The sequence below is a fragment of the Coenobita brevimanus genome, chromosome 104 (genome assembly GCF_032717465.1).
Source record: "Coenobita brevimanus isolate Jiangsu-jjx chromosome 104, ASM3271746v2, whole genome shotgun sequence".
Taxonomy (NCBI): Eukaryota; Metazoa; Arthropoda; class Malacostraca; order Decapoda; family Coenobitidae; genus Coenobita; species Coenobita brevimanus.
This window is the reverse complement of record NC_137057.1, coordinates 48,487,413-48,508,293: the sequence shown is the minus strand read 5'-3', so window position 1 is coordinate 48,508,293 and position 20,881 is coordinate 48,487,413. Positions and strand designations below refer to the sequence as shown.

Genomic DNA, 20,881 nt, shown 5'->3' with positions numbered 1-20,881 from the left:
AGTCCGACAGTGACAGAAGAGGAGAAAGCGCGAGAGACAGAGACAGACAGACAGAGAGACCCCTATCAAAACAGAGCCCCGTAAAAAAGATCACACACACGAACTTGCCCCTACAATGACAAACTAATCCCTGCTGCCAACTTACTCTCTCGAACTCCCTTTCCACGTCCCTGTCCTCCTTTATGGGGGAGACTGATATTTTAGGGTCTGACATTTGACGTCGGTGGCCCCTGCGGCGGTGATTACGTGGGGACGAGTTGGCGGATCCAGGGGCGAGAGGGGGACCTGAACCCATACCCAGTCTTCGCTGTATTTCCATTCTAAAAATCAAGAACAGAACGACATGCACCATTAACGGGAACACACAGGCATACCACAACTCATACCATCACCACACATACACCTACACATACACACTGCCGCGTATGGGAAACTTGTGGAAAAGGGGGAAATTCTGTTTACACTAGTGGCGTTACTGCTTGTTCAACTGTAGCGATGATAAAGGTGATTGTTTCCTGACTCGGCATTGTGCTGGAAGGCTGACTCGTTGGCTGACACATTTTTGGCTGACAGATAGCAAAATAGTCTCAAATTACAGAAAGACTTTTAGCTGACAGTAAAGTTGATGTGGTAGCAATATAGTACTAGATTATTTAACGCCATTGTCGATGTTTATATGATTTTACACTTTGTTCCACCATTGCAAACAACCTTATTTTGATTTTCTGTTACCCCAGGGATCAAGTACAAAGCATTACAATTGACTGGAGATGCATGAAAATTGTAAAAAAAATCTGGAACGTCTTGTTGATAGTGTAGTGTAGAGGCACCAAATTACGTGTGACCTAAGGGAGACATCTGTGATTGACTTTTCGTTCACTAATGTGCAGAATTACTCCATAAGACTTCTGGAGAACTTTATAAATTTAGCTCTGTTCAGTAAAGCAGTTCTCCTTATTTTTATATTTCACTTCTGAGATCTAGTAAATACCTTTATAGCTTACTATTTTAGGCACTGATACAGGCATTCTTTATTCCAGTTTTATATTTCAAAGGCCTCGTGGAAACTGACTAGCACACAGCGTTGAATTGTTATTTCTTACTCAAAAGGCCCAATGCATACCTGTGTAATTTTTATGTGACTCCAAATCAGTGGCCAGCACTTTGAAATTTTGATTAACTAAAAAAAGTGCCCCCTTATGGTCCCTACACCGAGTGACCAGCCAAATGATTTCCTGTAACCCTGGAAACCATTTACTGTGGTGGGTGGTAGCCATATAACCAGATTATGGTGCCTGGTGGTTTAGTGGGTATTACGGGAGCTCCAGTCGGATTGAGCCTTTCCAGGTGTATATATCCATGAGGTGGTTGGGGTTTATTGCTCACATAACACCACTCATGGATGAGTGAGGCTGGCCACTCTCATCTTAAATGTCAGGACCAACTTGCCTAACCCCGGGCTCCGACGCTTCTCGTGGGGTAACACAGGATTAGATAATGTATGTATGTATACACCTCAAAAAGCTTAATGTAGGTCCCCTTACTTTGATTTTATTTCTAGGCACATTCTGCACTGTTCATTTCATCTTCTTTACTTCCTGAAGAGTTCACATGCAAACTTCTTATTTTACACGAGCCATACAATTTAACCTCAAAAGACCAACAACAAATCTCTTGACGAATTCTTTACATAATTTAAAGGTTTATCATTTTTTAAACCCACCATATGTAGTGTTGATCTAAAATTCAGTCTTTATTTAATCAAAAGGCCAAATCCAGACCAGTGTATCTTTTGATTTTTAAATGCAATCGTCAGCCATGTCGTGTGTCAGCCGCGAGTCGGACCTGTGTTTACTGCAAGCAAGGTGGCCAAGCGTGCCTCATTAGGGCGTGTGTGTGCCTCCGTGAGCTTGGCCGAACTGGGTACTGCAGAGGGCCGAGGCTGGCAATGAGACAGCTTGGCCGGGGAGAGAGTCTGAAGCACGGAAACTCTAAGCCAAAGGGGAGTAGGTGACAAAGGACCAGTCTAGTTGCTCTGGCAGTAGGGGCAGTAGTAGTTGTTATCGAAGCTGTTTGGGAGAGGCGGGGAAGCTCTGTGTGCATGTGATCTGACGTTATGCCCTAGAAAGCAGCTTGTTTAGAGGCTCCCAAAGTGGTTTAAGGAAAGCAGCTTGTCTTTAAATGCTTCCAAACTGGTCTTTCTCTCAGTGGGATGCAGGCAAGGGGGGACAAACCTCTGCTTGAGGGAGAGAGATCCCGAGTAGCTGGAGGAGGCAAGGCGGTCCAGCTCTCTCCTTAGCCGACCGTCCCTCTCCTTGTCCTTCTCTACCAAGGCGCGGCGTCGGTCCTCCTGGAGTCTTAGCAGCTCGGCCTCCAGCATAGCCCGGCGGTCGGTGGTGGTAGACTTGAGTTCCTCCTGCAGTTGCTCCTTCAGGTTTTGCATGTATTCAGGAAGCTGCGAGATCGAGACAAAAGGCCTGAGCATGCAGGTCGCCTTGTCTCTCTCACTCTACGCCTGGAACCCCCTCACTACCACAATGTCTTTCCCGGGTCAACAGTGTCTCTTTTACTCAGCTTAAAGGGTTATTAATATTTTTTTTTTGTTATCTCCCACCATGAAGGGGTTGATTTAGGCTGTGACCTGTATTCCCGTCGGTAAGGAGATTCACTAGTATCTCTTTCTTAGCGATTTGTCCTTAGATATGGTCGGTTAAAATCCCTTTTGCACGTTTGGTTTGCCGAGTGTGGCGATATTATAGATTTATGTAACACACAGAAGGACAGTAAGGTGTAATCAGCAAAACAAGTCGCCAAGGAGAAGGTGTTAGGGAGCTTCTTTAACCGATGAGAAGACGGACCTTTATCTAATCACTCGAGCGTAAAAAATCTCTCCAAAGATGAAGTAGACGTCTAATGGTAGGAAAAATGGCTTAAGAGATGACACCATGCTGAAGGGATCAACAGCTCTCTCTACAGTAATCTTGGTTGTAATTCATTTTTGCCACCTTTAAAATCTGTTACTGTAGTGGGTTATACTGCTTTACTTGGCCCAAATTTTCGTCCTTTTGCAGCTTATTTCACATAACACAGTGGCAGGAAAAGATGATACTGCTGCTCTGCATCCTTTCCATAGCACTTCTTCGTGACAGGCATCATATTCAGGTGTTACAGTCCTTTCCAAAGTGCTTATTCGTGACTAGCATCATATGCAGATATTATTTTATTGTTTGCTCTAACATGGCCCAAACTTTCGTTGTTTTGCAGCTTATTTCATGTAATGCAGTGGCAGGAAAAGATGATACTGCAGCCCTACACCCTTTCCATAGCACTTCTTCGTGACAAGCATCATGTTCAGGTATTAATCTATTGTTACAACTCGGCGTTCAAGGTGGAGGGATGGCAATTTTAGACCAAGTCAGAGTAAAAAGGGTGTAGTAATAATCTGTAATTCTTTATGGGAATCATACTTATCACTGAATCAGATTGTGAGGTATACTCTGTTCACTCTAACTTGGCTTAAAATTGCCATCCATCTTTCTTGAATGCTGAGTCATAGCAGTAGATTAACGCTAGATTTATGATGCTTGTCACAAAGAAGTGCTCTAAAAGGATGCAATATACCCTGTTCACTTTACTGTAGCCTAAAATTGTCATGCATGTATTTTGAAGGCTGAGTTATAGCAGTAGATTAACGCTAGAATTATGATGCTAGTCACGGGGAAGTGCTGTAAAAGGAGACAGCCACAGTATTGTTTTATAATTATGCTAGTCACGAGGAAGTGCTATAAAAAAAAGGACACAGATCCATAGTATTGTCTTGTTCCTCCATTGTGCTATGTGAAAGGAGCTGCAAAAAGAAAAAAGATGAAAATTTTTAAAGCCAGGTTAAAGAGAATGACCTACAGCAGCAAGAATAGGGTGAAGAAAAGTTGCCATCATGTTTAAATAGTTGACCCCTTGAACAAGACGGATGTTCTTTCTTGTTTTATTACTGCCACGAGACGAGTTTGTCCATCTAAAGAAAAAATCATAATGAAGAGATTGGAAGGCCTCTTCATCAGCCCCATCAGTGCAATTAAGCCCTTTTTTTTCATTTTTCCCATCCCCTTTTTTTCAGTAGGTAATTATATGCAGCCCAGGAAAGACGTGTCGTAGTGAAGGGGTTGTTTATTTACTTTCTTTTTCCTCACTCTCTCTAATAGACACGTAATCAAAAACAATGACCAAACCCTCGTCAACCAACATGCTCTTGTCCTGTATTTGTTTTGATTAGTAGTAGTAGAAAATACATAATCTCGTAATGTTTAGCGTGCACAATGCAAAGCCAAAGAAAAGGAGGTCTAATGATAAAATATTCTCTTTGTATATGGTTCACTCCAGGGTTAAAAAAAAATAGATATAGATAATGCCCATCTAATCTAAGTGGGTCCCTCCCAAATTCTGCAAGCACATATTTCAGGGGTAAAAAAAAAATAGATATGTAAATTTAAAACAACCTGTCATCTGGCACGAGGGTATAGGAGCAAGCTGGGAAAATATATGTGTGGAAAAAAAAGTAACCATGGTAGTTAGGGACACGATATATATATTACTCAAGCGTCCTTACCTGGCATCTCCCTTGCAAAATCTGACTAGTCTCGCGTTTTATGGACCAGTCCCTCATATTACGGACTCGTCTCACATTTTACGGACTAGTCTCGCATTTTACGGACTAGTCTCGCGTTTAATGGACTAGTCTCGCATTTTACGGACTAGTCTCGCATTTTACGGACTAGCTTAGCATTTTATGGACTAGCCTCACATTTTGATGAACTTGTCTCGCTTTGATGGACTTGTCTTACTTTTATGGACTAGTCTCGCATTTTACGGACTTGTCTCGCATTTTACGGGCTAGTCTCACATTTTACGTGACTGGCAGGAACCAAGTCCATCTCAAAATACTAAATTACCTACCTACTTTAACCCTTTCAGTACGGTGACGTGTTTTCCTTGTTTACACTTGTTACTGCAAAATAGTTTACTCTTAAGAATGACATTGTATACTGAAAACGCTTAAAAATGGTCCTGCTAGTATATCTTTCACTGGTATATATCTTTAACCTCTAGATAATTTTATGGGACTTAGTAGAGAAGGTGACGTACCGTACTAAAAGGGTTAAAGTCTTAAATTGTGAAGGAGGAGGCAAGCCACTGGTGTTTAAAAGTTAACTGAGAAACACCTGAGGACATTGCAGTGTGTCTGGCCCATTACCTTGCTGTTAATTGCCCCGTTAAGTTGTATCGTGTTAAAGAAAAATAAATAGCCTACAAGAATATATTAAGGTGTGATATGCAGAATAATTTATCAAGGAAAAGGTGGAATTAAGTCTCCTGTATCGATAAGAATTTTTTTTTTTTTTTTTTTTTTTTTGGCGAGTTGGAGGGGCTGAACACATCTTATACCTTTAGGTGCTTCTTTAGTGAGTGGGGCATATCCAGGGTTGTAGGAGAGGAGGGGGGGGGGATTCCAGTAAATATATATCCTTTAGGGGACAAGATTATCATCATTTTGCCATAAGCCTTGGAGAGTGTTAAATATTTTATTGACATTTAAAGTGATATGTGAAAAAGCATTTACTGGTGTGTGTGTGTGTGTGTGTGTGTGTGTGTGTGTGTGTGTGTGTGTGTGTGTGTGTGTATTCCAAACATCCACAGTAATCTCCCCTCCCTCCATGACTTCCAGACACACCATCCACCGTCTCTTAAACACAGTGGTCTTGACTGCTCCTTCGCTCCCTAAGTTATCACCTCTTCACCACGAGAGACCTCCTGTGGACTAAGAATTCTGTGGCAGCAGCAAGAGGAGAGCAGAATATCATCTTAGTACTTAAATTGAGCTTATCGTAAATGAGCTTTCTGTATAGTCCATCCGTAGCCCTTCCTGACCTGAATACAACTTGTGGCAGCGGTGAGAAGATAGAGTTTGGCTCCAGGCTCTATAGTTATTACCTTTACTATGGGGTGCTCAAAGTTCCATAACACCATCTTTACTGTTATGTGTCTTTGTTTTACTCTCGACTTTATTGATGTGTTTAAGAAGCCCTCATCTAGTGGCATAAAAATCAGCACTCTCCAACTCCTTCCCTAGTGATTTATTTTCTTCTTCCGTTTCTTCTTCTTTATTTTTTCCTCTGCCAGGCCATTTTACTCAGCTCAGGGTGGACCTCTCGTAGTAAAGGAGTACACCTGAAGCAGCCCAGTCCTAGCAGATGCCCGAAGAGAGATTCCTAGTGTGTGCACCAAGGAACACAACAAACCATTGCCTTTTCATTTTTTTGAGTGACCTGTGGGTTATTTTGGGTATTTGGGGGAACAGTTTATTTATTTATTTATTTTATTATTTTTTTTTTTTTTGGCCCTGTTAGTGCTATGTGTAATTTCCAGTAATTTTTTCCAGTTAATATCTTTTTTTTGGGGGGGGGCCCCGTTAGTACTATAGTGTAATTTTCAAGATTTTTTTCAGTTTATATATATATATATATATATATATATATATATATATTTTTTTTGGGGGGGGGCCCGTTAGTGCTATAGTGAAATTTCCAATATTTTTTTAGTTTTTTTTTTGGGGGGGGAGAGGGCCTCGTTAGTGCTTTTTTCAATATTTTTTTCAGTAGTTTTCTTGGGATTCGGATAATAGTGACATAAAGTAAAATTATTCGAGGTGAACCGTCATTAACTCATTAAGGTGAACGTAATTATCCACGTAATTAACAAAAGAGATCGTCGTAGTGAAGGGGTAAGAAGTGCGGATGACAAAAACATGCAATTGAGTGGCTGTGTTCCTCGTTGCATCCAGTTTATATCCCCCATGTTGCACTGACTAACCCCTCCTGCAGAGATCAGTGTTGCACGCAGAGAAAAAGAATAATACCACAATAATACCAGAGAATAATACCAAAGAGTTTATACCAGAGAAAATGGACTGGTTAAAGATGATGAGCTTGGTATGGTGCAGAGGAGATGAGGAAATGAAGCCACAGAAAAGTCTTACAATTGTGTCTTGAAGGAAGGTGAAGAAATTAAGGAGCTGGTTTGAAGAATGCTAGACCTGATGCAGCCACGTTGATTTGAGAGAGAGAGAGAGAGAGAGAGAGAGAGAGAGAGAGAGAGAGAGAGGGAGAGAGAGAATAGTGAAATTGGGACGACGAAAACGAGATTCAGAGGCAAAACTTAAGTAAAAGGAGAGAGAGAGAGAGAGAGAGAGATTGGGTGGTGCCGACGAAAACAAGATTCAAAAGCAAAACGTAAGTAAATGGAGAGAGAGAGAGAGAGAGAATAGTGAAATTGGGTCGACGAAAACGAGATTCAGAGGCAAAACTTAAGTAAAAGGAGAGAGAGAGAGAGAGAGAGAGAGAGAGAGAGAGAGAGAGAGAGAGAGAGAGAGAGAGAGAGAGAGAGAGAGAGAGATTGGGTAGACGAAAACGAGAATCAGAGGGGGAACTCAGGTAGATATGTCAAGGTAAAGAATCAAATGTGCACAAACTGACAGTAGCAAAACACCTGGTGGAAGGGAGGGGTTGTGAGAGGGAGGAGAGAAGGAAGAGGGGAATGAGGCGTGTGTGGAACTGGGTATAGGATGAGTGGATGGAGAACTGTGGAAAGAAGGAAGTAAAGGGTGAGGAACAAGGAAGGGAAGCATGGAGGGAAAGGAGGGTGTGCGTGGAAGGGGAAGAAGAAGGGAGGGGCTGAGAGAGGAGAGGATGGGAGTAGCCATAGTAGTAATGAAGAAGTGGACTGTAGGAAGGAAGGAAGGAGGGAGGAGGGAATGAAGGAAGGGAGGGAAGAGAAGAAAGGAAGGAGGAGGGAAGAGAAGAAAGGAAGAAGGGAATGAAGGAAAGGAGGGAGGGAATGAAGGAAAGGAAGGGAATGAAGGAAAGGAGGAAGGGAATGAAGGAAAGGAGGGAGGGAATGAAGGAAAGGAGGGAGGGAATGAAGGAAGGGAGGGAGGAAGGTTGAAACAGGAGGTTGGTGGTAAGGCAACTGTTTCAACCCTTCAACAAAACCACACTTATATATCCCTTGCAATTACCAGTGTGTTGAGTTTGCATTGTTGAAAGGAGGGACCGGATCAGAAGGCCCTGCCCCTTTTATATGCTCAGCTTTTACAATAATGACACCTTTTCTTCATTTCTTCTTTCTTGCAATCTGTAGACGATTTTATTTAGAAGGATTGAACTTAAGGAACTAGGTGAATCCTTTACTGACACCTTTACTGCCATGGGGCTTTCCTTAGCTGAGTGAAATCGTCTGACAGATGGAAGAATGACCTATGAAAAAAGGTATCATAAACACGGAGTATAATTGCACGGTCTAAATGACCTTGGATTTAATTAATGGTATTGTCAATTAGTTTTAACTCTTATTATCTAGGCAGGGTTAATGACTCTCCACTACACCCTCACGCAGTTTTGTGTCTTGTGTGTGGGTGGCTCAGTCGGCTGGTGTGGGCGTGGGTGTGGCAGTGGAAGTAGGAAAGGAATAAGTGATGTAGGGTGGATATTGGTAACACTGTAGTGAGCTCAGTCGGAGGGTGTGGGCGTGGGTGTGTCAGTGGGAGTAGGAAATGAGTAAGTGATGTAGGGTAGATATTGATAACATTGCAGTGCGCTCAGTCGGCGGGTGTGGGCGTGGTTGTGGCAGTGTTAGACATGTAAAGGAACTATTGACTCCGACTGTATGCTTCATAATTCAGTGTAAAGGTACTATTGACTGTGACTGTGCTGAAGAGTAATACGCGCTTCATATCTTGTCTATGCATTTTTGTTATTCGCGTCTTATACCTCTTGTACGAACAAACTAGAAATACCCAGACTGTCTCAAAATAATGTTATGCTGATTCTTTAATATCTGAAAGTGATATTTTGATTTTAACTTAGCTGTATAAGATGGATTCATACCTGTATAAGAAATTCAAACTCTCTTAGGTGACTGATACACTGGCAGCAAAACCCTTATAACAAGTAGACTCAGCAATTGAACCTCTAAATGCAGTTCATATAAAAGCTGATCCTATGTTAATGTCACAAATTGAGACAGAATTCAATTCCCTATAACATGTAAACTCAGTATCTGAACCCCTAAATACAATCCATATAAAAGTTGATCCTGTGTTAAAATCACGAATTGAGACAGAGTTGAATCCCTTATAACAGGTAAACTCAGCATTTGAACCTCTAAACGCAATTCATATAAAAGTTGATCCTATGTTACTATCACAAATTGAGACAGAGTTCAATCCCTTATAACAGGTAAACTCAGCATTTGAACCCCTAAATACAATCGATATAGAGGTTGATCCTATGTTACTATCACAAATTGAGACAGAGTTGAATCCCTTATAACTGTGAATTAATTAGGGCTGGAGCTAATGAATACACGTTTAGGCTTGAGTTATTACATTGGCTTGATCCTATGGTGTTAGTGTATTCAGTAAGAACCACGTAAGGAGCGGTATTCTCGTGTATTAGGAAGCTTACTAACGCCTCTTCCTTACCGGCTTATTTCTGAGTCTGTTTACATATTCCTGTGTGCTATTCACGCAATCTGTGTCGACATTGAAAAGATATAAGAAGAAAAAATATTAAAGGGTAGTTTGGGAAATAAATCGCTAAGGAAGAGGTGCTATGGAGCCTCCTTACAAGAAGAGAATATGGATGTAAGAGAGTGGTATTCAAATCTCTTAGCAGTAGTCAGTTAGTGGTATTCAAATCTCTTAGCAGTAGTCAGTTAGTGGTATTCAAATCTCTTAGCAGTAGTCAGTTAGTGGTATTCAAATCTTTCAGCAGTAGTCAGTTAGTGGTATTCAAATCTCAGCAGTAGTCAGTGGTATTCAAATCTCTTAGCAGTAGTCAGTTAGTGGTGTTCAACTCTCTTAGCAGTAGTCAGTTAGTGGTATTCAAATCTCTCAGCAGTAGTCAGTTAGTGGTATTCAAATCTCTCAGCAGTAGTCGGTTAGATGTATTCAAATCTTGGCAGTAGTCAGTTAGTGGTATTCAAATCTTGGCAGTAGTCAGTTAGTGGTATTCAAATCTCTTGGCAGTAGTCAGAGGCCTCAAGAATGTTTGTGTAAGACCAGTGCCTACAGGAGGATTCAGAACAAATAAAGTGACCAAGAGAACAAAACAACTCTGCAAAATACGCTGATAAACCTGTAAAAGCTGTTGGTATAAGAATGATGCACAATTCAAATGGAGGAGATTTGAGCGTTACTGCAAACTGATCTACCAAAAGCGACGTATAGATTTGAGGTGAAACGATCGATTGACCCAAACTAAGCTTCTGAAAATGAACTGTAGACTAACTTGGGCGTGATCCAGTCGCTGAAAAAATCCCTTCATCTCTAACGCAAGCTGAGAAGTGTCCTTTTGCTCTGAGGCTATACCCCTTTTACTTTAACTTGGCCTAAAATTACCATCTCTCCTTCATGCATACTGAGTTGTATCAAGAGATTAACACAAGCTTAGGGTGCTAGTCACAAGGAAGGACTGTGGAGAGGATGTAAAGTGTAGCAATGTCTTTTTCCTCCACTTTAGATACGTGAAATCAATTGCAAATCCATGACAATCTGGGCCAAGTGAAAGTAAAAACAGTATAGTTGATATTTCGAAATGGCATTGAAGTGAGTTGGTTCCCTGGAAGTATTTGTTTTAATGTGAAATGACGCCAAAAGAATTTCTGGCCTTGATGTGGGCGAATTCTCTGAGGATGACCTACAGTTTTTGTGCAAGTTGATCTTTTGACAGACTCTCTTAGCTCTGATGATGACACAAACCTCGAAAATAAACCGCATACCTTTAACGTGAGCTGAATGTAACTGAAGCGTGGAGGTAAAATGGTTTCCTAGTGTGATCTGCAGCTTATTGATGCACTAATCTGAATAGACTTTGTTGTTGAGAGGCGAGCTTGTGCAGTGTGATTATCTAGAAAAGGGCCTAGCTCTTTGAAGGGAACTAATTCTCCAAAACCAGTAACTATAACTTTGAACTTATCCTCTAAACCATCTGTAACTTTGAACTCATCCTCTAAACCATCTATAACTTTGAACTCATCCTCTAAACCACCTGTAACTTTGAACTCATCCTCTAAACCGTCTTTAACTTTGACCTCACCTAAGCCTTCAAAATCAAACAAACAGATTTTCAAGAAGCGACCTATTGTCTCTGGGACCCGGTCTCCTGAGAGGCCTACGCCTTGGTGTGAGTCGATCCTCTAGAAGTCCTATCACAGTTGACATGCGATCCTTAAAAGTCCTATTGCAGCTGACACGTGGTCCTCAAGAAGTCCTACCGCAGTTGACGTGGATCTACTTCGCGCGTACCCGAGAGTGCCGCACTGGACTTACCTGGGAGCCGTAGTTGTCGCCGAGGTTGGGCGGTGTGGCGTTGGTGTAGATGAGGTGGTGCAGGTCTGGGGGCAGGCACTGGGCTATGCTGGCTGGCAGACCCGTCTTGAGTTGGGGCCCCGTTGAGAGGCTGGTCCCGCGCAGACCCACCGGGTGACCTGGGTGCGTTGAATGAGGTCAAGGGTGTGTTAGGATATGACTGGCTTGCGTTGAATAGGGTCAAGGAGGTGTTAGGATATGACTGGCTTACCTTTTTATACATGCCATCTATTAACCAATCCCTCACGTAAAAAGCTGTGTGTGTAGGTTAGGCACAAGGATATGCTAAATTATTGTTGATCCTATGTTATATACTTAAATGAATAAACTGTACCCATATGCTAGATCGGAACACTGTATATTTGAGGATAGGTCAGTTTTGATGTGGACATTCTTCAGGTAAAAAATTCAGTACCTGTATGTGGACTTAATAATCACTGAATAATTCATGTCCGAGAAAGAAAACACTACCTCTCTATCTATCTTAGTCTGTCTACTCATCTATCTATATATCTATCTATCTGTGTATGTATGCATGTATGTTTGCTTATTTTAACTGCAAAAAAATGTGAAGAAATCATTTTACCTACAAATGTATCTTTATTTCTTCTGACACAATGGACAAGAATGTTGAGGTATTAGTTTGCTCAGTGCTTCACAAATGTCTCCTGAGGGTAAGACTTCCATTAACTTACGTGCAGAGAAGTTAAGCTGGGTTGCAAAGAAGTACAATTGCTTAGAGGTATTCATGCCCCTGAGCTTACTTGCCTTGTCCTGCCTTCAGCTGACACGACTTGGCATCCTCATCTTACTTCCCTTCGCATTAACTGACCTGCGCTTATCTCAGGTGCCTTTTTATGACCTGACCTCCTCTTCTTTTCCATAACCTGACATGAGCTGCCCTACCTTGCCCTCGGTTGCCCTGCCTTTACTATCTTCCCTGAGCATCCCAGCTGTCAATGACCTAACCCATCCCTTAACAACCCACTCTTGACTTGATTACCATTAGCTAAACCACCCCAAAACCGCCCAGCCCTGACCTGCCGTACCATACCCTGACCTCCTGTGGCCCCAACTGACCTGGGATGCCAAGCGCTGAGCCGGGTCGCGTGGGCAGGTTGAGTTCTGGCATCTTGGATATGTTGGCTAGGTTTGTCATGCTGGAGGAGGGTCGAGCCAGTCCCAGCGCCCCACCTATCCTCCCACCGGCTCCCAGGGTCCCATCTAGCGAGGACTGGCGGGCTAGTTGGGATCTGGGATGGATAGAGGAGGGGATAGAGAAGCTTTCAGCCACGTAGGTCAGTGAAATCAGTCATACACGCCTACCTACATTGATGAGAAGAACAGTTTTATTTTCATACGTCTAACCTGCTGTGGTGTTCATATCTGGCACTGAGTTTGCATAGTTTCAAGGCTTTGTTTGGCTGGAAGGGTGGTGTTCAAAGTAAAGAGATTTATTGAAGCTGGTAAATCAGAAGTTAAGTAAAGTTAGTAAGGAGATCTGTTGAAGCTGGTAAATGAAAAAGTTAAGTAGAATAGTTAGTGAAGGTGTTGAAAAATTGACTACTGTGTAAACTTAAAGATCTAAGTTGGAAAATATTACTGAGGTACTTAGAGAGGGTAGTGACGTTGTAGTGCTAAACCAAGATAAAAGATACTGAGAAATGCTGATAGAACTTTAAAAAGTATCTTAAAATTAAAATTAAAATTATTGGTACTTTTTTAAACAGATTGAGAAATATTAATAGACTACGATTATGAACTTAATATTGTAAGATAAGTTACTAAGGTGACTATAGAGAAATCAGTAAACTGTATACAAATATATAAAAGAAAATCCATGTTGAGAAGAGCCGATGTGAAATGAAAATAGATTGAAGTAGACCTCGAAATACAGAATACAAAAATACAGTGTGGTAAATATACAGCGAGTGTTAGAGAGAAGATGGATGTTACAAAGTGAGTGTTACATTACAGAGAATTAATGTTACAAATACAGAACGGCTTGTACAGTTTAAAGAATGAGTTACAGAATGGATAATAGAGAGTGAACGTTACATAGTTATACAGAATGGATGATACATAATACAGAGTGGGTGTTACAGATATAGAGGATGACAAAGACTGCCCCACACTCCTTCCCAAACACCACAAATTATAAGTAGCAGTGAGGTTGATCCGTGGTTTTTAAGGGGTGCAGTAAGACATTTCCCTAAAACTTCACCTTTTTAGGGATCCCCAAATTTTCAAGAATCCAACTGTTTTCAATTTTAGGGACCGAAACTGTCTGAGAACCCAACATTTTAGGAACAAACTTTCAAAGACAAATTATAGGGGTTCCCAATTCTGAGGACTCTGTTTTGTTGGGATATCAAACACCTGAAAATTTTGGTACCTAAACTTTAAGGATCCCTAAACTTTCAGAAATCTAAAATTATCAGAGATGTCAAGTTTCGCGTTGGTTTTAGCGATGCGGCGGCAGTGTGAAGGCAGCGGGAGGAAGCTGGGCCTGGTGCCGGAGCCTGACATAAACTATCGGCGTATTCAGATTATGCCAGACAGCGGCGGGGGAAGCACTTACTCTCCCGGGAAGAAAATCCTGCACCAGTTTCCTATGAACGAAGGAGGAATATCGACTACATATATATGGATAGAGAGATAGATAGATATACAAAGACACGGAAATTCTTTTTGATGCTTGATTATGAACTGCAACAACAAGATAATGGTTGGGGTTCATTAACGTAAATTACAATTACGCAATTTTTTTTTTTTTTTTTTCATGAGCTGCCCAGTTTAATCACAAACCGGTTAGTTGGGTAGACGAAAAGAAATATACAAAAGATATCACCGCAATACCTAAGCAGTGATGCACAGTACCAAACAGGTATTAGCGTTCCAGTGACCAAAGTCGAGATAGGATTCAGATACTCATGATACGGTATATATCAGGTAAAGAGCATGAGCAACACAACTGCATGCTGCCATGATGCTTGACTGTGCATGCCCAGGCGTGGAATTAGGTGTGGCTGGATGAGGTGTGGCAGGGAAGAAGGGTGAGGTGTGGAGGAGGAAGTGGTGAGGTGGAAGGGTTGGAGGAACTAGGAGAAAAAGGATATATGTTTTGTTGAACCAGGAGAGGAGGTGATGGTGCACTGGGAGGGAATGAGGTGTAGGTGGGAGTGAGAGAGAATGTAGGTGCGAGGGAAAGAGGGTGTAGGTGGGAAGGAGGTGTACTGTAGGTGGGAGAGAAGGGGGTGCAGGTGGTAGGGAAAGAGGGTGCAGGTGGGAGGGAAAGAGAGTGTAGGTGGGAATGAAGGAGTGGTTAGGTGCGAAAGTGTATGTGAACTGGGAAGCAAGGTATTGATGGGATCGCAGTACAGTTTTTTTTTTTTTTTTTTTTTTTTTTTTTTAAATAACAGAACGGAGGAAGGAAAAACAAATGGAGAAAAAAAAATAATCCATACACCAGATTACTGGTGTCCTCTGTTCATAAAATATCTGTAACAGTTAGACTTGAAGAGTTGTAGGTTGAAATTTGGAGGAAAACAACTCTGGGGAAGCGAGTTCCAGAGAGATGCAGTTCGGGGAATGAAAGAATTCTGATAGGCAGAAGTTCTGCAATATGGTTGAGTGACATTCCAGTCATGAGCGCTACCAGATGCCCGTGTAGCACGAGGGAAGGCATGGAGAGGTGGCACCATGGACGCAACTTCGTCTGAGCATTTGCCAAAAAAATATCTGTAAAATAATGCAAGGGAGGCAACATTCCTTCTTACTTGCAGGATAGGTAGTTTATATGTAATGGCAGGGTTGTTAATGATTCTAACAGCTTTATTCTGAATTTTGTCTAGTTGCCTTAATGCAACCTCTCCACAACCAGGTAGGGGAAAGATTGGGTGAACTGAGAGGAGAGGGTTAGGTATTGGTGAATTAGGCGGTAATACAGAGTGATTCATACCCCAAATCGTGTGTATTATTGGGATGCTTTAGTCATTGTTTACAGTGTCCACCTTGCATCATTTTCCACTTCCCATAACCCCCTTTTCATTCTCTCTAGTGCCATCTTTTATACCTCCATTAGTTATTTACATGATCAGAAATTTTAAGAGGCAGCAAAAGTATGTGAGTCGTACCAGAAACATCGAAAAATGGGATGTGTATACTTATGAACAACTCTGTATTCTGGTGACATGGATGGGTGACATGGAAGGAAGGGTGGCATGGAGAAAGGGTGACATGGAAGGAAGGGTGACATGGAGAAAGGGTGACGTGGAAGGAAGAGTGACATGGAAGAAGGGTGGCATGGAGAAAGGGTGCACTGGAAGGAAGGGTGACATGGAAGAAGGGTGGCATGGAGAAAGGGTGACATGGAAGGAAGGGTGACGTGGAAGGAAGGGTGATATGGAAGGAAGAGTGACATGGAAGGAAGGTTGAGGTGGAAGAAAGAGTGCATTGGAAGGAAGGGTGACATGGAAGGAAGGGTGACATGGAAGGAAGAGTAACATGGTAGGGTGACATGGAGGAAGGGTGACATGGAAGGAAGGCTGACATGGAAGGAAGAGTGCATTGGAAGGAAGAGTAACATAGAAGGAAGGGTGACGTGGAAGGAAGGGTAACATGGAAGGAAGGGTGCATTGAAAGGAAGGGTGACACGGAGGAAGAGTGACATGGAAGGAAGAGTGACATGGAAGGGTGACATGGAGGAAGGGTGACATGGAAGGAAGAGGGACATGGAAGGAAGGGTGAAATTGTGACAGGGTGCACATATATGAAACAGCATAATGTATAAGATGTATATATGCATGTAGGTATAGATGTATGCTAGCAGATGCAGTACAGTATACATAATGCGTATGCTCATGCCTGGTCATACTCAGTTTATATCAGGCAAAATATGCTTCCGTAGACGGTTCCTTAAAAAATATCATGGAAGTATATCTAATTATTAACCATTTCAGTACGTTGATTTCTTAGGCCACGTCCATACCAGACGCGTACTGACATGGGAGGATGTGGGCGAGAGTTCAGCATCACCGTAACCCTTAGACGTTCTCACCCGCATCCGCCGGTGTCCAGTGGAGCCGCTTGTTTGAGTTACGGTGATTCAAAGCTCCCGCCCGCACCAGCAAGGATCTGGTGTGGACGTGCCCTTATGGTTTATTTTTGCTACCACCAGATGAGTATATTTTTGAGTGAGATTTTTGGTGGTGAAGGGGTAGTGGAGATCTGTATGGCCTCACTACCAGGGATCTCTCTCAGGGGGCTTCATCCCTCCATACAGGTGACGTATTCCCTTAATTTTTCTTACCTACAGACGATTTTGAGGGAGGATTTGGGGCAGTGAACGGGTTAAAGAAGGCCATATCAAGCCTCGCCACCTCGAAACCTCTCTCGTAAGCTGAATAAAATCGTCTGAAGGTTGAAAGAACAGACGAAAAATAACAGGGAAGAGAGAAAAATCACCTGGTAGTAACTAGAAACGAAGCATAAAATCACGTTAATGAAATGGTCAATAAAGCAGTCATATTCTAATTTTACTCCTCATGGCAGGAAATATACACAAGATGGTCCAAAGTGGCAGTAAACACATCATAGCCAAGCCTTATCGTAGTACTGCAGGCTCCTTGGCACCCCTTCCTTGCCTGTTTATTTTTCCATACACCACGTCCATATCCATTTGGTTTAGTGTGGAGAGGATATGAAGGTGTGGAACGTGAAAATAAATAGCCAGGGAAGGGGCATTAGGGGGGCTTTTAACCCCCCAAAATAGGACCCCCCAAACACAGATAGGTTCCCACGAGCAAAAACATTACCTGTTGACCAAGGGAGGTGTATACTTACGAGGAGAAGAGGAGGAGAGGAGAGGAGAAGGAGGAAAGGATAGCTAAGAGAGTGTGGGTTGAAACATTGATCAACTGCAAATAAGAGAAAGAGGGATTGACTAGGAGAGCACATGAGGACTTTTGGGTGGGTGGGGGAGGGGGCACACAGTTAGCAGGGAAAACAAACACATACATAGTAGAATAGATGGGGGGGGGGGGAAATACAGGGTGGTGCATAAATAAAGCTCCACAATTCCACTGCTGAGATTTATAGTGGAGTGCAGCTTCTGAACCACCCTGTATAAGTGGGAGATGGCAAATACATGGAGAAATGTGGACGTATACAGACCTGTGCAAAATTATGTGAAAAGGGTGAGTAGTTTGTGAAAATGTGGGAACTGTGTGTAATATGGGGATGAAATAATTATATGGAGCAGTGTGATACATGTGGATGAATTTGTGGATGTGTGGAAGTATGTGGAATGTGTGGAACGATGTTAAATATGTGGATGAGATATGTGGAATTAACTTCATATGCTCCACATCAACATCAACACCACAATGCTCCTTCACTTCCTCATTCCTGTCTCTCTCCATGTAACTCCATACACTCCACATCCACTTCAGCATCACAGCGCTCTTTCAGTTCGTTTTTGTCTGTCGCTCCACGTAACGCCACATGCTCCACATCCACGGCAACACCACAGTGCTCCTTCACTTCCTCGTTTCTGTCTGTCCATCCACGTAACTCCACTTGCTTGTCTCATACAGCTCATTTCCACTCCTCTCATTCTTGACCTGTGTCCTTCCAACAAAGTCCAAGCTTCACTTCCTTACGTTAGAGTGTCGATCAAGATACTGTCGTGCAATGATTTTACTTCCATGGTCACTTCTCTAGTTCTCATCACGTCCCTCGCTATTCCTACAGCCTTCCTTCCCTGCTGTACCCTTTCTCGCACCTCATCCTCATAACACCCATCGTAGTTCATGTCACTACCTAAATATTTGAAGGTAATTCCCTGACTTTGCTCATCATTCTTCCTAAGCACTTGAAGGTACTCATTTCTCCATTCCCTAACCATTCAGCTTCATCCTCTCAAAGACCATATTTTTACTCTTTGCTACATTCAGTTTTGATGCCTGGTGGCCTAGTGGTGATCTTGAGGTGGAATGCGCTTTGGTTTATGCACTATGGTTTGAGTTTCAGAGCTGACTAGGGCTTGTAAAGTGCTAAGAAGGGGCATAAGTTGGTCTCCTGCCTGTAAGTGATCTGGACTATGGTAGCCTAACGTCGGGTCCCTCTTCTCTCAGGGGAGTAATATGAGAAACATTTATTTTTTTTTAACATTCATTTTCAGATCCATTATTCATTACACCCTCACAGGCTCATTCGCCAAGCCTAGCAGCTCCCACTCATCTTCACGTAACGGAACTGCATCACCAGCAAACCACAGTAGAGGCATTTCACAGACCCCCCTTTCTCTCTATAGTGACATTCCAGGATCCACTGCCCTAGCTTGGATTTCTTTTATAATACTCTCCACCACTGAGACATGGCACGTCTCTGTTTTAGTCCTGTATTCAAAGCAGAGAGATCGCCAAGTTCATTTTCCACACACACACACACACACACACACACACACACACACACACACACACACACACACACACACACACACACACACACACACACACACACACACACACACACACTGCCGCCTTTCTACCGTCATCCACACGTCATATATCCCCAACAACAGTGAGGTATATACTTGAATCACCTTAGCCCGAGATTAAAGAATATACCTTTCAGTGAACTTATTTTTTCGTTTTTCCGGCCATTGAAACTCTAGGTGGCTATTTCTTTCACTTACACCCTAATTATCAGCGTAGTTGTTATGTCATATTAACAACATTAGTAATTAAAAGGATCTGTATCTTGTGTTTATATCAGTAACATTTCCACACACACACACACACACACACACACACACACACACACACACACACACACACACACACACACACACACACACACACACACACACACACACACACACATTTCTCCAACCCTTTAATACCATTCTTAAAATCAGCGTTGTTTAATTGTAGTAGAATTAATTATTAAAGAGGTGCTTGAAGTGGTGAGGCTCAGATGTATAAATAAATCGCTAAAGATCAGGTGTTAGGGTATAAATAAATCGCTAAGAATCAAGTGTTAGGGTATAAGTAAATCGCTATGGATCAGGTGTTAGGGTATAAATAACTCACTAAGGATCAGGTGTTAGGGTGTAAATTAATCGCTAAGGATCAGGTGTTAGGGTATAAATAAATCGCTAAAGATCAGGTGTTAGGGGATAAATAAATCGCTAAGGATCTGGTGTTAGGGAACAGCTAAGGACACAAGAATCCGTCCCTAACATTGAAAATCATATCGAAGCTCCCTAACACATCACCCTTACCTGCTTATTTTGGTTCCCGGTGCGTAATGTATTTCTATTTGCTATTTATGTAATCTATGGTATTGTAAGAAAGCAATAAATAACACAGAATAGGATGAAGTGGAGGGATGGAGTGGAGAGGTATATGAGAGAGTGGGGTGTGAGCTGAGAGCAGGGCAATGAAATGGCGGGGGACAGGGCGACATGGAGGCGATTTTTTTTGTGGCCACCCCTTATGGGATGGGATTAAGGCGTCTGGCAATAGATAGATAGATAGATAGACAAATAATTATACTTTTTTCACTCTAACTTGGCGCATTTTTTCGTCCTTTTGTAACTCATTTTATATAGCCCAGTAGGAACAAAAAGACTGTGACTCTACACCCTTTCCACGGCACTTCTTCGTGACTAGCATCATATTTTGCTGTTAATCTACTGTTACGACTCAGCATTCAAGATGGGGAGATGACAATTTTAGGCCAAGTTAGAGTGAAAAGAGTATAGAAAATTATTGTATGTTATTAATGTTCTTTGAGTCATTCAAAAAATCAAATAAAAATATTAATAATGACGAGGTGTAATAAGCAAAATAACTATACGTCGTTCATCTTAACTTGGCCCAAATTTTCTTCTTTTTGCAGCTTATTTCACGTAGCTCAGTGGCAGAATTGGCAGTACTGAAGCCCTGCATCCTTCCCATGGCACTTCTTCGTGATTAGCATCCAGTTCAAGTGTTTATCTGTTGTTAAAAGTTAAATTCAAGGTGGAGAGTTGATAATTTTAGGCCAAGTTGGGGTGAAAGTAGTATAGGATATTTTTCTCTGCCCTTAAAACTTCTTCGTGACTAGCATCCAATTCAAGTGTTAATCTGTTGTTAAAAGTCATATTCAAGGTGAAGAGGTGATGATTTTAGGCCAAGTTGGAGTGAATGTAGTATAGGATTTTCGTGTATGTTGTTATATTATCTACAAATATATCTAGAGAAATAAAAATGACATCCAAGAGAATTATATAATGTGAATCCAAAGTAATTATAGCCAATTTACTCTACACACACACACACACACACACACACACACACACACACAGAATTATAGCCAATATACTCTACACACACACACACACACACACACACACACACACACACACACTCTCTCTCTCTCTCTCTCTCTCTCTCTCTCTCTCTCTCTCTC

At 42.0% G+C, this 20,881-nt stretch overlaps 1 protein-coding gene across 1 annotated transcript in view; it reads right to left on the bottom strand.

Moving 5' to 3' along the window:
* The window catches only part of LOC145416107 (uncharacterized), a 207,466-nt gene that overhangs the window by 41,194 nt on the left and 145,391 nt on the right, over positions 1 to 20,881 (bottom strand). Inside the window, 4 exon segments of the mRNA XM_080285199.1 lie at positions 146 to 320; positions 2,235 to 2,455; positions 11,384 to 11,541; positions 12,503 to 12,675. Of these exon segments, the coding sequence (XP_080141325.1) occupies positions 146 to 320; positions 2,235 to 2,455; positions 11,384 to 11,541; positions 12,503 to 12,675 (727 nt within the window).